This window comes from Zea mays, chromosome 1, assembly GCF_902167145.1.
Source record: "Zea mays cultivar B73 chromosome 1, Zm-B73-REFERENCE-NAM-5.0, whole genome shotgun sequence".
Taxonomy (NCBI): domain Eukaryota; kingdom Viridiplantae; phylum Streptophyta; class Magnoliopsida; order Poales; family Poaceae; genus Zea; species Zea mays.
Window position 1 is genome coordinate 43,616,224 of NC_050096.1, and position 16,070 is coordinate 43,632,293.

The 16,070-nt window shown below is 42.2% G+C and overlaps 1 protein-coding gene across 6 annotated transcripts; it reads left to right on the forward strand.

The window, feature by feature from the left end:
• Positions 1-6,366: 6,366 nt before the first annotated feature.
• On the forward strand, positions 6,367-13,936 carry LOC100281744 (uncharacterized). 6 transcript variants are annotated; one of them, XR_564775.3, is made up of 14 exons: positions 6,367-6,843; positions 6,949-7,010; positions 7,119-7,211; positions 8,588-8,788; positions 8,884-8,967; positions 9,123-9,218; positions 9,302-9,379; positions 9,467-9,556; positions 9,644-9,708; positions 9,840-9,921; positions 9,985-10,071; positions 13,380-13,423; positions 13,514-13,536; positions 13,611-13,936. XR_564775.3 is itself a non-coding variant. In XM_008677142.3 (12 exons), exons 1-11 carry the CDS (start codon positions 6,573-6,575, stop codon positions 10,042-10,044), a joined length of 1,182 nt encoding a protein of 393 aa, XP_008675364.1. In that variant the 5' UTR covers positions 6,367-6,572; the 3' UTR covers positions 10,045-10,071; positions 13,611-13,936. The 6 variants fall into 6 exon arrangements, 3 of the variants coding, with proteins under 3 accessions (XP_008675364.1, NP_001338023.1, NP_001148136.1); XR_564769.3 differs by having other exon boundaries at positions 13,514-13,936; XR_564772.3 differs by lacking the exon at positions 13,380-13,423.
• Positions 13,937-16,070: the final 2,134 nt, after the last annotated feature.

Consider the following 16,070-nt stretch of genomic DNA (forward strand, 5'->3'; position numbering starts at 1 on the left):
CAAGGCCTAAACTTGTTTTCTAGGTTTATGCATCCGGGGGCTCAAGCTGGATCACTGATAGCGGGTGCACAAACCACATGACTAGGGAGAAAAGAATGTTCTCCTCCTATGAGAAAAACCATGATCTTCAAAGAGCTATCACATTCGGGGATGGAAATCAAGGTTTGGTCAAAGGACTTGGTAAAATTGCTATATCACCTGACCATTCCATTTCCAATGTTTTTCTTGTAGATTCTTTAGATTACAACTTGCTTTCAGTTTCTCAATTATGCAAAATGGGCTACAATTGTCTTTTTACGGATATAGGTGTTACTGTCTTTAGAATAAGTGATGATTCAATAGCATTTAAGGGAGTACTCGAGGGTCAGCTATACTTAGTTGATTTCAATAGAGCTAAACTCGATACTTGTTTAATTGCTAAGACTAATATGGGTTAGCTCTGGCACCGCCGACTAGCCCATGTTGGGATGAAGAATCTTCACAAGCTTCTAAAGGGAGAACACATTTTGGGACTAACCGATGTTCATTTTGAGAAAGACAGGGTTTGTAGCGCATGTCAAGCAGGGAAGCAAGTTGGTGTTCATCATCCACACAAGAACATCATGACGACCGACAGGCCGCTTGAGCTACTCCAGAGGGATCTATTCGGCTCGATCGCTTACATAAGCATCGCGCGTGAGTAAGTATTGTCTTGTGATTGTGGATGACTATTCTCGCTTCACTTGGGTGTTCTTTTTGCAGGAAAAATCACAAACCCAAGAGACCTTAAAGGGATTCTTGAGACGGGCTCAAAATGAGTTCGGCTTAAGGATCAAAAAGATTAGAAGCGACAATGGGACGGAGTTCAAGAACTCACAAATAGAAGGCTTTCTTGAGGAGGAGGGCATCAAGCATGAGTTCTCTTCTTCCTACACTCCACAACAAAATGGTGTAGTGGAGAGGAAGAATAGAACTCTACTTGACATGGCGAGGACCATGCTTGATGAGTACAAGACTTCGGACCGGTTTTGGGCAGAAGCAGTCAACACCGCTTGCTACGCCATCAACCGTCTCTACCTTCACCGAATCCTCAAGAAGACATCCTATGAACTCCTCACCGGTAAAAAGCCCAATGTTTCATATTTTAGAGTCTTTGGTAGCAAATGTTTTATTCTTGTTAAAAGAGGAAGAAAATCTAAATTTGCTCCTAAGGTTGTAGAAGGCTTTTTACTTGGTTATGACTCAAACACAAGGGCATATAGAGTCTTTAACAAGTCCACTGGACTAGTTGAAGTTTCTTGTGACATTTTGTTTGATGAGACTAACGGCTCCCAAGTGGAGCAAGTTGATCTTGATGAGCTAGATGATGAAGAGGCCTCGTGCGTCGCACTAAGGAACATGTCCATTGGGGATGTGTGTCCTAAGGAATCCGAGGAGCCTCCACATGCACAAGATCAACCTTCATCTTCCATGCAAGCATCTCCACCGACCCAAGATGAGGATCAAGCTCAAGATGATGAAAATGGAGATCAAGAGGAGCCACCTCAAGAAGAGGACAATGATCAAGGGGGAGATGTCGATGATCAAGACAAGGAAGATGATGAGGGTCCAAGACCGCCACAACCAAGCGTCCACCATGCAATACAACGAGATCACCCCGTGAACACTATCCTCGGCGATATTCATAAGGGGGTAACCACTCGATCTCGTGTTGCTCATTTTTGTGAACATTACTCCTTTGTGTCTTCTATTGAGCCATATAGGGTGGAAGACGCATTAAGGGATTCAGATTGGGTGTTGGCAATGCAAGAGGAACTCAATAACTTCACGAGGAATGAGGTATGGCATCTTGTTCCACATCCTAATCAAAATGTTGTAGGAACCAAGTGGGTCTTCCGCAACAAGCAAGATGAGCATGGTGTGGTGACAAGGAACAAAGCCCGACTTGTGGCCAAGGGATATTCACAAGTCGAAGGTTTGGATTTCGGTGAAACCTATGCACCCGTAGCTAGGCTTGAGTCAATTTGTATATTACTTGCCTATGCTACTTACCATGGCTTCAAGCTTTACCAAATGGACGTGAAAAGTGCCTTCCTCAATGGACCAATCAAGGAGGATGTCTATGTTGAGCAACCTCTCGGCTTTGAAGATAGTGAGTACCCTAACCATGTCTATAAACTCTTAAAGGCGCTTTATGGGCTCAAGCAAGCCCCAAGAGCATGGTATGAATGCCTAAGAGATTTTCTTATCGCTAATGGCTTCAAAGTCGGAAAAGCCGATCCTACTCTCTTTACTAAAACTATTCAAATGATTTCTTTGTATGCCAAATTTATGTTGATGATATCATATTTGGGTCTACTAACAAATCTACTTGTGAAGAGTTTAGTAGGATCATGGTACAAAAATTCGAGATGTCTATGATGGGGGAGTTGAAGTATTTCTTAGGATTTCAAGTCAAGCAACTCCAAGAGGGCACCTTCATCAGCCAAACGAAGTACATTCAAGACATACTCACCAAGTTTGGGATGAAGGATGCCAAGCCCATCAAGACACCCATGAGAACTAATGGGCATCTTGACCTCGACACGGGAGGTAAATCCATAGATCAAAAGGTATATCAGTCGATGATAGGATCTCTACCCTATTTATGTGCATCTCGACCGGATATTATGCTTTCCGTATGCATGTGCAAGATTCCAAGCCAATCCTAAGGAAGTTCACCTTAGGGCCGTAAAACGAATCTTGAGATATTTAGTTCATACACCTAAGTTTGGTCTTTGGTACCCCAAGGGATCCACTTTTGATTTAATAGGATATTCAGATGCTGACTGGGCAGGGTGTAAAATTGATAGAAAGAGGACATCAGGGACTTGTCAGTTCTTGGGAAGATCCCTGGTGTCTTGGGCTTCAAAGAAACAAAATTATGTAGCTCTTTCTACCGCCGAAGCCGAGTACATTGTCGCATGCCATTGTTGCGCGTAATTGCTTTGGATGAGGCAAACCCTTAGGGATTATGGCTACAAATTAACCAACATTCCTCTCCTATGTGATAATGAGAGTGCAATCCGCATGGCAGATAATCCCGTTGAGCACAGCCGCACTAAGCACATAGCCATTCGGTATCACTTTTTGAGGGATCACCAACAAAGGGGGGTATCGAGATTGCTTATGTTAGCACCAAAGAACAATTAGCCGATATCTTTACCAAACCACTAGATGAGAAAACCTTTACCAAACTTAGGCATGAGCTAAACATTCTTGATTCTAGGAATTTTGATTGACACTTTGCACACATAGCTCATTTATATACCTTTGATCATATCTCTTTCATTTGCTATGACTAATGTGTTTTTTAATTGTATTTCATGCTAAGTCATAGATTGAAAGGGAAATGGAGTCTTCGGTGAAAACAAGGCTTCCACTCCACTCCATCGTATTGCTAAGGCTTTCATTCGCCCTCAATCCCCCAATGATCCCTGGTCACCAAATCAGCCATAATAGGGAAAGGCACCGGGTACTCGGGAGCTGGATACCCGTATCCGCTCGTGAGTTCTAGGTACTTACCCAGTATTGGACGTCCCATATATGTCATGTATCTGGTGAACTTTTATCCAGGTTGTACTCGTATCTGTCTCGAATGGGAAAAATACCTAAATCCGTATAAAAAATCGTCCCAAATTAATACTCATATCCGATACCCGACCCGGGTACCCATTGCGTTTTCACCCATATCTCTATTAGTAGAGCAACAACTTCAGTGGTCGCCTGGTCACTTGGTGTCTCTTCCCAACTGGGCAACTTGGTGTTAGGATGTTTTCCTCACCGGGCTAGCAGAGAATTGTCGTGATTACCAATGGTAAACCACTTGGCATGCCACCCTCTTTGTATTTGTTACCACAAATCTTAGATTTGCTACATTAGCTCAAGTTTACGAGACGAATGGTTCTTAGATTGTTTTAGGCTTTCGTAGATGTTTCCTTAGAAGAAACACGTGCCAAGACTAACTTTGATAGGGAATTCAAGGGATAAGTCTACACTTGCTGGTATTGAGCGATCCATGTCGCTTATTCTACATTTGGTGCGACTTCCGTCTTCTTGTCTTCTTTGGTGACGATGATTGTCTTCAACGGGGTTTGATCTTATTGTCAAGACAGTGTAATAGTTGTGTGCTTTATAATAATAAAAGTTACTGAGCCTTTCATAAAAGGAAGTTGTTCTTGTGAGCTTCTCTGTTATCACCGGATCAAGCATTGGCATGATTGGCAACGAAGATGAAGAACTTATCAACGATTCCTTAAGAGCTAGATGTGTTTGATAGAGATGACTTTAATTACTATATAAAAATTTGTTGTCATGTTATCTTAATAAGAGGTTTTGACTCATATTTGTATTAGGAGGTTGCAATCCTTACTATATAAAGAAGAAGTTTCATCGTGCGTCGCCCCCTCCCACGTATAGCTAGCGTCGCCAACGTTTCTCATGTGACAGCGAAGAACACTCACCTCTAACCAGTGCAACTCATTTTGTTTTTTACAACGAAACCATATATCATATATAGAACTGTAGCGATGCACGAGCAACTAACTAGAATAAATATATGTTGGTTACTATTACATATTGGATTTGTTTTTTGAGCTATATAAATTAAAAACTAGTTAAATTACTATATATGCAATAAATTTTAAGTATAGAGGAGCTCTTAACTTACACGAGAGATGTGTTACTAAAGTTATGGATGAAAACAATTTCGTAGTTTTTCGGTATTCTGCAAACTAATTTTAGTTTTTTTATTGGATTCCCCGGTAACGATGTTGTTTAATAAAAAAATCGATTTACAAAATTTTCTATCGAAATCAACGTGATATTTTACCGACCATTTACTTCAGTTACCGATTTTTTATGGAAATTACAGGATTTGTGTCTCAGAATTTTCCAAAATTGTGTCTTAGAATTTTTCAGAAGGCAAGCAACTCGGGCACAGCCCATAGGCGGACCAACCAGGTCCTCCTCCTCCTAAAGGTGATTTGTCGCACCGCATGTACGTCTCTATAGCCGGATTACTTCTTTTTGTATTTTTTGGACGCGTTAAGAATTTTTAGGGATAGATGGTGGAGGCAGTTGGAATAGGTGATTTGGTATATCGAACGAATCCACCCTTTTTTATGTAGATGTTATGTATTAGTAATATACTACTATATAGTCTATGTTAACGCTACGATCTTAGGGAGGAGAGGGGTCGACGGCGGGGGCAACAACAGCGCGAGTGAGGGGAGGGGGATGGAGTCATGGAGAGGCTAGGGGCGCCAAGATTGTGAGAGAATGAGAAGGAGAGGGATGGTAGAGGATCCAAAGAATGTTGTTCACTAGATTTGAGCGTGTGAGACTATCTTCAGCAGCTTACCCATCTCATATCCATATTCAAACTCCACCCTATAAATAGTGTAGTCTAGAGTGTAAAACAATGTAAAACAGTGTTTTGGATGACCATATGGGGTAAACTGCTGGAAACAATCTAAGGGAGAGAGGGTTATCCAGCGATCTGAACCATTGGTTTTGATGATATGTGTTAAGTCTAGTGCAATTTGTTTGGTGAATTTAGTGGAGGTTATGAGTGCAAGGGTGATTTGGTTGGGTGGGGTTTTCAAAGTTTAAATTGGTGGTTTATATAGTGATATAGATAATGATAGAGAGCCGATAGCCTGCCTTTTTTAGACACTAGATTTTAGGGTTTTCCTCTGAGGATACGACATATAACTCTTTATTTGAGAAAAAATATTTTATGCGAAAATATGCCATGTCAGCTGGAGCGAGTGGATATTATGAATTGTGAAGTTTGTGAACTTACCAACTTATAAACTTTGAGTCTGTGAACTTGTGATCTCTATGAACCGAACTTGTTATACTATTAACTTGCGATCTTTGTGAATTTATTATATTATGAATTTGTGATCTTTGTGAATTTGTTATATTGCGAATGGAGAACTTGTGGTCTTTATGATCTTTGTAAACTTCTTTGTATTGTGAACTTGTTATACTGAGATATTTTCATATTGGTATCTTTTCCGATTGTATTTTAGATTTCGATTGTTACTGGTATATTTTTCGTACCGAACTTTCGTTTTCGATGTTTCCGAAATACCAATATTGTTTTCTGTAGTAATCATTTTCGATTTCATGTTCTATAAAAAAATATAAAAACGGTATTGGTACTGTTTAGACCGTGTCCATCAATTCATCCATATGATTATTTAAAATATTGTTTTATACTGTTTTGTACTGTAGACTGTATTATTCGTAGAGTAAAATTTAAATATAGATACGAGGATGTGTAAGCTAGTATACACCTCCATCATATGGTATAAATTAAACCACGACATCCTCAAGCAAGGGCGAGCCTGAATTTGTTGTGCTGGGCTAGACAGACCGGCTCATGTTGGCAAAATATTCTGGGCCGTATCATGTTGGCAAAAATATACTGACTCCGGTCCGCAACTCCGGATGTGTCGGCGACCAGGCAAAGCTCCGTGTCCTCTCGTCTCGTGTGACTGACGACCAGGTGGGAGGGCCATAAGGCCTTTAGCGCGGCGGCGGCAATGGCGCCCACGGCCTGCCTCCGGACCCCCTTCTTCCCCGCCCGTGCCCGATCCACCAACGCCACCCCGTTCTCGCCACACCGCCGCTTTTCTCTCAAATGCAGCGCCTCCAACGGTGACAACTCCAACCCCAACTCCATCTCCATCTCTCCCACCTCGCCGCCTCGGCTAACGGTGTCGGACGGCGTCGAGTCTGTGGACGTTAACGGGTTGCGTCGCCCGCCAGCGCCCGCCTCCGTCCCCGCCGCCCGCGATCCCCACTGGCTGCCTCGTAAGTCGCGCGGACGCGACGGTCCTTGCGTTTGCTAATCTCGGGTTTGATTAATCAAACGGTGCTAATCTGTGATCTGCGTGTTTTTTTTTTGGCTGTGTTTAGGTCCGCTCACAAGTGCGGACGTCATGGAGGTGGACGGGAAGGGGCTCAAGGTTGCTTACCAGGTAGGTGCTCGACGAAACGCGTCTCACGGGTGCTGTTTCAATTTCCTTAGGACTGTGCTTGTGTGTTTCAGATAATTTAAGGGAGTTTGGTTATGGTGTTAAACTTAGGGTTGTGCTGGAGCGTACAGCGAAGCAGCAGCAAAGAAGGCGTACCCGAATTGTGAGACTGTGCCCTGTGAGCACTTCGACACTGCATTTCAGGTAACAAAGGGTGTTGCCTGTTCAGCACATCCTAGTTACTTTACTTGACTCATGTTGCGATTTTGGTAGGATACCAGATTGCAAGTGGTTAAATGTTGTCTTACGAAACCTATTGAGAAGTACCAAGGCTGAATTGCAGTGGCGTACCTAGGATTTTAGTGACGGGTGGTCTAACTAGATTTTTTTGACTATATAAATGCAACACATCGGTTTCTAAATAAAAAAATTACCAAATACAATATAATCAAATAAAAAGGTCTTATAATCATCTAACATATTAAAAATAAAAGTATAACAATTATACCTTACATACTAATGATGATAGTTTAAGAAAAAATATAATTCTACTTTTTTTGTTGGACCTACACCTCTTAATAGCCATGAAAGTATTTATGATATCATCTTCACCCACTTATAAGAAAATATATCGTTCGACAAAAAATGACGAGACAATCATCAAAAGACTATCTCCATCTTATTTCTTAATTTATTCTTGACAAGTATTATTGCAGAAAATACTCTATCAACACGTGTTGTTGCGACGGGTACAAACAATACTCGTTTGACGGGGATAGTGACAACAGGCTAATTAGCTTTGTCGGTTGGAGCCTTTACAAACGTGAAACGTCAAGTCGTACTTGTACCTGCTGCCTGCTAGACTGCAGCTTGCCGCCAGGGTTGCTCACAGTTGCGTCACAGAGATGCCTACAGCCTATGGCCACGTCCGCTGCCCCGTCTGCAGTAAATTTGTTGAAGTGTCGCTCCATCCGATTGTCCCAATTGTAGACTTGTATGGACTTTGGTTGTACTGAGCGCATGGTGGTCCGTGGCCCACAAGGACCACCATGTAGCTCCGCCACTGCTGAATTGGACTGGCTCCATATTGCTTTTGTTTAACACACTAATTGGTAGAAATAATCATCACTAACACATAATATGCATTAAATGCTTCCCATGCTGTGTTAGAAAAAACAAGCTCTAGCCAGCAATGTTGTTCATACCATTTTTTGGGGGGGCTATTGCTCATACGAATTTATCGTGCTTGCGGAATGTAAAAAATGCCACATATCTGCTCTTGTGTAGTTGTGTTCTTTGAAAATTGAGATAGATGAGGCTAAATTTACTTATCATGTCAATTTCCTGAAATAGACTATAAGGGAAGCACATTTTTGTGACTTGGTAGCAGTAGGGTAATATTTTTTTCTAGCACAGGAGAGATTTGTACCATTGCACTAAAAGTAGGTTAACATGTAACATAATTTTTTTTCTTCTAAAACTATTTTTCAGAGAGGTATATGTGTTTTGTCTTAAAGATACACTTCTCTAGTTAGTGTATTGATGTGACTTTTGTTTTATCTCATGTTCTCCTTTGACAGGCTGTTCAAAACTGGGTAGCTGATAGGGCCGTACTGCCACTTGAGAATTCATTGGGAGGTAGCATACATAGGAATTATGATCTTTTGCTTCGGCATAGTTTGCACATTGTAGGAGAAGTTCGCCTTGCGGTTCGCCATTGCTTATTAGCCAATCCTGGCGTGAAGATTGAAAACCTGAAAAGTGCTATGAGTCATCCCCAGGTGAACTGCTTGGTTGATCTGTCTTTACTACTCTCATTACTGCTTGTTTTCATCGGAGGTAATCTTGCAACCATATCATTTATTTTAATTGATAGGCTCTTGCGCAATGTGAGCACACATTAACATCACTAGGAATTGAGCATAGAGAAGCTGTTGACGACACTGCTGGTGCAGCAAAGGTAGATTGAGGGGTTTTGTTCACCTAAAAATCACCTTTTAATTCAGATATCCCTTTTTTAGCAACTCTTTTTTTATTCTTTTATAGATTGTGATTTCAGTTACCCATTATGTTGAACTCTCTGTTTTTAATCATAGCAATAGCATTCTTTCCTAGATTGTTGCAGAACATATGCTCCAGGACACTGGTGCTATTGCTAGTTCGTTGGCGGCTAAACTGTATGGATTGGATGTTCTTGCTGAGAATATTCAGGTACAGCGAGTTCATGCTAAAATATTTAAATAAGATACACATTCTGATCTTTGTTCTGAAAATTAACCTGTCAATTTATTTAGGATGACAAAGATAATGTCACCCGTTTTATGATGCTAGCTCGAGAACCCATCATACCTCGCACTGATAAACCATTTAAGGTACCCATATTTGTGCAAGCTCTTTTCCATTATCACTGCTTATCCTCATTGTCACCACAGCTGATTTGTTGTATGACCATTTTTTAGACAAGCATAGTCTTTTCACTAGAAGAAGGACCTGGACAGCTCTTTAAGGCACTTGCTGTATTTGCACTGAGGGACATCAACCTCACAAAGGTCTACCAAACAACTTTGTCTTGTCAGTTCCATGCATTTTGTACAAATGATTCACTATCTGTGCTCTGTTTTTGAATGGATGTGCAGATTGAAAGTCGTCCACACAAGGAAAGGCCTCTTCGGGTATCTGATGACTGTTCCTCACTCTTAAAGTTAGATGCTAAACCTGTGGCCTTCTAAATCATTCAATTTCACTACCTGCAGTTTTGCATGAATATGAGCATTACTTGTGCTGGGCAAGTGTTTATATCTTTCTAACCCATCCAATCCTGGATTGCACCAGGAACTTTGATTACCTTTTTTATGTTGACCTTGAAGCATCAATGGCTGATCCAAAGACTCAGAATGCTCTTGGAAATCTGAAGGTGCTCTTTCTCTGTTAGTACAATCTGGTGAATGTAAACTGTGCTCATGTTGCTTTATTTCAGGAGTTTGCAACATTTTTAAGAGTTCTTGGAAGCTATCCTACAGATGTGAATGAACCTTAGATTGAAAGTACTGCAGATTACATACTGGTGAGTAATGAATAACATTGTCTACTTTTTGTGCTTTGTTACTATAGTATGGTGAACGAAAGAACATTCTTTTATTTTCAGTTTCAACGACATAATATGTTGGAGTTGGGCAAGTCACTTGAGTGACATGCTTCTTTTATAAAATGTAATGCATGGTTTGACTTGGTGCACCTTAAAACGAATGGGGAGACTACTACTAGACATTTGTGGGTGAATATCCGTTCCTTAGTTTGCTTGGGTTGAGTAGATGTAGAACAACTTTTTGGTATATGATCAGAAGTATTCTAATCAGCAAAAAAACACACATTAAAAAGGAGAATTGTTCCACATAATTCAATTCTTCCAACCAACAAAAACATTGTTCTGTTAGATTGGACGCACTAACCAGTTCAACCCAAAAGTTTAAGCTGATGGGAGAAGGTAGTCAATCCACTTATACATTTCAACACCCCACTCACGTGCAGACAGAGAGAAAAGTGCAAACGTGGAAATAAATGGGTGAAGGCATAAATAAAGCCTCTGTCATGATTCGAACTCGAGACCTCTAGCTCCGATACCATGTTAGAGTGGATGCACTAACTAGTTCAACCCAAAAGCTTAAACTGATAAAAGAAGATAACCAATCCACTTATACACTTCAACATGTTTCACATTGAAAAGGTACTGTTCTAGAATTAAATTATTCTGAACTATAAAATTGTTAGGCATTGAAAAGAAATTTGTTCCAGACTTTCAGGCATAAAATCAAATTGTTTTTTTCTCGAAAGCGCAGGAGAACTACGCAATAATGTATTAAAGAAGAGGTACATATACAAGAACAAACTAGGGGCCCCTACGGCAGCCAATAACAGGCATACAGAAACCCATCCATGACTAAAAAACTAACAAGAACTACCACAATGCTAGCTAACTAGAAGGGAGGCCCGGAATGGGGGCGGTAAGCAAAGACAACTTCTTTGCACCAGCCATCTCCCAAAGGTCAACCTCCAACCCAACTCTTCTAATACCATCAGTAATACTGGGGCTCTTGTTGTAAAAAACACAACCATTGTGCTGCTTCCATAAGGTCCAAACTCCCAGGATTACTAGAGAATTGAGGCCATCCCTTGCGATTCCAGAGACCTTAGTACATAACATTCTCCACCATTCAAGGAAGGCACTATCCTCGGATTGGGGGCAAGAAGCTGAAGGTTCACTTGATGAAGTAGTTTGAACCAAAATTCTCGAGCAAAAACACATCCAATCAACATATGATCCAAGGTTTCTTGATCCTGATCACATAATGGACATCTCTCCGGATGGTCCGTGCCTTTTTTCTGTAGCCTATCTGATGTTCAAACCTTCCTGTGTGCGACCAGCCACATAAAAAACTTAGTTTTTGGAGGAGCCCAAGTTTTCCATATTCTATGAAAAGGCTCAAACTCAGAAGATCCAATAAAGGAACCCCCTATATGCTTCCTTTGAGGAGAACTTTCCGTTTGCAGCTAGGCGATAAAAATGCTTGTCTTCAACTTGAGGTCTTAGAACAATTGAGTCAACTAAATCCCACAAGATGAGAAACTCATTGATAATTCCAACAGAAAGAGCTCCCTGAATGCCAGAAAGCCAGCTCTGATTAGAGATAGCATCCACCACTGTTCTCTTGTTAACTCTTTTCTTAGGAATGATCCCAAATAATCGAGGGGCTAAGTCTACAATTCTGTGACCCAATAGCCACCTATCGGTCCAGAAAAAAAATCAAATTGTTCTAACCCACAAAAAGTTGTTCCATGCAAAAGATAAATTGTTCTAGGACATTAAATTGAATTATTCTAATCAACAACCAAAAAAATCAAATTGTTTTAACCAGCAAAAACGTGTTCCACACAAAAGATGAATTGTTCTAGGGTATTAAATTAGATTGTTTCTAATCACCAACCAAAAAACCGTTCCATGTTAAAAAATGGCTTGTTCCAGGTATAAAACCGAATGTTGTAAAAATGAAGAATTGCATAGAGAAGATGAGTGGGTGGTGTCAAGCAGTGGAGCTTGAAGCTTTGGTAATTGAAGGATGGAGGCTCAAGCAACGTGAGGATGAAAAAGGAGCAGGCAGGCTATCATGGCTGACATTGAGTGAATTGGGCTGACGTGATGGTCCTCGGTTCTGTGGATGGACTGCGTGGGGAATAAAAAGAAGATTGTCACGTGGATGACTTTTAGTTGCCGCAGCCAAATTCACGCCTTAGAGGACTTGTCATCTTTGCTTTCTTATACATAGTCATTTTGAGTTTACTGAAAGAATCCTATAAAACTTCTAATAAACTAGGCAACTAAGTAGCAGAAGTTGATGACCATGGTTATTAAAGCACTAAAGCACTACTGAGATGTTAAAGCGCTGCAAAGCTTCACGAATTGACGTAAAGCGCCCGTTTTAAGCGCTAAAGCGCCACTTTTTAGCGTTAAAACACTTTGGGCCGTAAAAAAGCCACATTTTGTCGCTTTTTCAGATTTCCAACCCAGCACAGGCCTCCTAACCTAAAACAGGGGGCATCATTCCTTTGTCACGCCTGCAGCTAGCCGTCACGGACTCACGCTACGCGTTCGTCCGACATCCCTAGGCTTCACCGCTGGCCGGTAAGAACCTTGCTTGAGCTCGCTGCCTCCCTCCCCTCCTCCCTGAGTTGCTCCCTGCTCGCGCCACGCTCCCTCTCCCCCGCGGCCGCGCTCGGCGCTCGTTGCTCCTTGGTCCCTGCTCGCGCTCGGCGCCGCCGCTGCCTCCCTGTGATGCACTCCCTGCTCTCGTTCGGTCAGCTCGCCGGTCCTCGCTTAGTTGCCTCCCTGCTCTGCCTCTGTTAGCTTGCCAAGTCGCCTCTCTGCTCTGCCTTTGTTAGCTGCCCCTGTCCCTGCTCTCATCCTCCTCCCCTTCCCTGCTCACATTCTCCTCTGATTTTGATTATTTGCAGACTGAAAATGGCAACCAGTAGTGATGCTAATGCATCTGTGGTCGTGGACATTGCATTCCACTTTAGTTGCTTTTGTGCTATGTTTATGATTGTGGACTACTGCACATTTCATTCCACTTTGTTTGTGGTTGTCGACTTGCTAGTTGCTATTAGTTGAACACTTGAACTTGTGTTATTGTGGATTTGTGGTAGAGTGGTTGTGGACATGTTATAATTTTACGTGAAATTATGTTATATTCGTATTTTGTCCATGTTCTTTAAAAAGACGTTTTAAAGCTCGCTTAAACGTTTTAAAGTCAAAAAGTTCTCATGAGCGCTTCAACGTTTTATCGCTTCAATAACCTTGTTGATGACTACTATTTGTAGGAGAAAATACCAGAAAATAATAGATATGGAAAGGTGTATTGCATGTAATTTCCCTTCAAGAGCAACAGAAGTTACTATATTATTTGTTTATTCTCTCAAGGATCTAATTTGTTCTCAAACGTTTTCTGATCCAGGATTAGCAGGAATAGGCAAAATGGTTAGAGTTGGTTTCCTGAGCAAGTTAAAATGAGGAACTCTATTAAGGTGATGCTAACTTTTAGTCTTTTACAGAGTAAAAGGATCTACTCTAGACCAGTAGGGACCGGTGCATTCGAGGCTCACATTTGGTTGTGATATTGAGAGGAAAGTCTGATGTTTTGCTGGTGATTTTTCTGATGATTTAAGTCTTCTCCAATCTCCTATGGATACCAAAGGGTTGAATATTCGGAAATACTTCAATGTACAAGGTTTATATGTTTCATGTTGGAGAATCTGTGTCATGGTAGCATGCAGGTTGCTAAAGCACAGTTACAGTGAAATAATGGGACAATGTCTAAGAACACCGCCCTTTTTTTGTGACAATATAATAAGAACTGAATAACTGATGTTTCCATGTCTGGGCGATTGGGCCGGCGTTCCTCAAAAATCATATTTGCTGTCATTACGCGCTCCATGCACATACATCTGGCGGTGGTCACGTTGGCCAAGCATCGCCAAACTTTCCTTCTGTAGAAGGAAGTCATTTGGCGCTTCTTATTTTTTTCTATTGATGGAACGGATTTTGGTGCTCCTTGATTGCCTTGATCAGTGCCAGGTCAAATTCGGCAGTTCAAGTTTCGAGCAGGTTAGTCGGTTTGGTTCAGGTTCCTGTGAGGAGCTTTTATAAGAATCTGGGTATCATAGAGATTATATGCAGAGAAGAGATAAAAATGTTTATTGTGTTTAGGACGTAGAAACTGATGGTAATGAATGGTTTTGATTAAAGTGATTATCATAAAATCGGGTTAAAAAGGTAGACGTTAAATGATACAGAGCGGCGAATATTCCTCTAGAGACATTTTTCTGGTAGAAACATTCGAGAATATCGCATGTGATGATCGCTTAGGATATTGTTATGCTCCTGCCCATGATCTACCATGTGCTCCAGGTCCCGGTTGATTCTACTTTTGGAATCTCTGGTTGTTTTTACAGGAGGTCAAAGAATATGTCAGGGCTTACCGGTTTCCTAATGGCTGTGGGCCGGTCCCCGCGTGCGACATGACGAGGCATCAGCCAGCACCGAATATAAAAGAGAGCGTGCCCGTGCAGGGAGAGAGATCCGAATAGGGCTGGAAAATTAGCTCGAGCCTCGCGAGCCGGCTCGAGCTCGGTGCGGCTCGCGAGCCTCGAACGAGCCGAGCCGAGCCTCTTCTTCGAGCTTGTTTTTTGCAGCGAGCCGAGCCGAGCCGAGCTAACTCGCGAGCCGGCTCGCGAGCCTTGCAAAAATGATCAATTTATGGAATAATAATGAATATTAGATAATTTTATGGATAATAGATCATTTTTTAGTCTTTGATGATGAATATATAATGTTAATTCACCAAATAATGCAACGATAAGTACCAGAATATGGCTCGCGAGCCGAACCGAGCCGGCTCGCGAGCCAAGGTCGAGCCGAGCCTCTTTCGCCAGCTCGTGAAATGGACGAGCCGAGCCGAGCTCGTTCAGTCACCGAGCCGCACCGAGCCGAGCCGAGTCGAGCTCGGGTCGTTTCCAGCCCTAGATCCGAAGGTATGTTTGGTTTGTGGAGTCACTTTATTATTTATGAGATGATGCATCATAAGTTTATTTCATCAATTTTAGTGGAATCAACTCACTCATCATGTATATACTAATTATTAGCTTATGAGAAATGTGATGGTGATGAATCAAAACATTATATTTCACAAACTAAATAAAAAAGTAAAGAGTGAGAAGAAGATAGATCACTTCATTCCTCAAACTAAAAGACACTCTTAGAGTTGGAAGAAAGCTGAGTCAAACACAGGCTCGGCAGCCCTGAATGCCTGATGACCTGGGTTTCTCTGGGTCGCGTGAAGAAATGGTTCATCGTCACCCTTGATGGCGTCCCGTTTGTTTGCGTACATTTGGATACATTTCTTTTCGTTCCTGTGTTTTTTTCTGTGAAAAATAAACAGATCCGAGCCTGGAGCTGACCCCCATTTCACACGTAAAGGCGATGCAGTCCGTCCGAATATGCCTCCCTCTCGGTACTCCCATTCCTCCGGGCCTCTTCTCATCACTTGAGCTTCTATCGCTTTCTATGATGCCGAAATCTTCACCCGTAAGTTCTTCCTGATTCCCCTTCTCGTGTACAGTTGGAACAACGAACGGGCCATGGTCGCAGCCTATCGTGTACGTACTCCAGAGGGCCTCGGACACGTCAGTACGTCACCGTTGACTCGCATGAGATGAGTAGGAGTAGTAGGTGCAGCGTAGCAAGGCACCTTCCTTGTTTCCCTGCCGATGGATGGAACGGCACGCACGCGGAAACCGAACCGAGTGACGCGACACGGCGCACAGTCACCTCGCCGTGGGGCCGGGCCGGGTCGGGTCGTATTCGGCGTAGCGTTTTGTCTTGTCTTGTGCTCTGCTCCAGCACCTTCCTGCTCCGCTCGTGCGAGTGCGACCGTATCCGTGCCATCGAACGGGGGCGACAAGGTCCACGAATTAGGCAGGCCGGTGCTGAGCAAATCGTACGTAGTCGTCGCA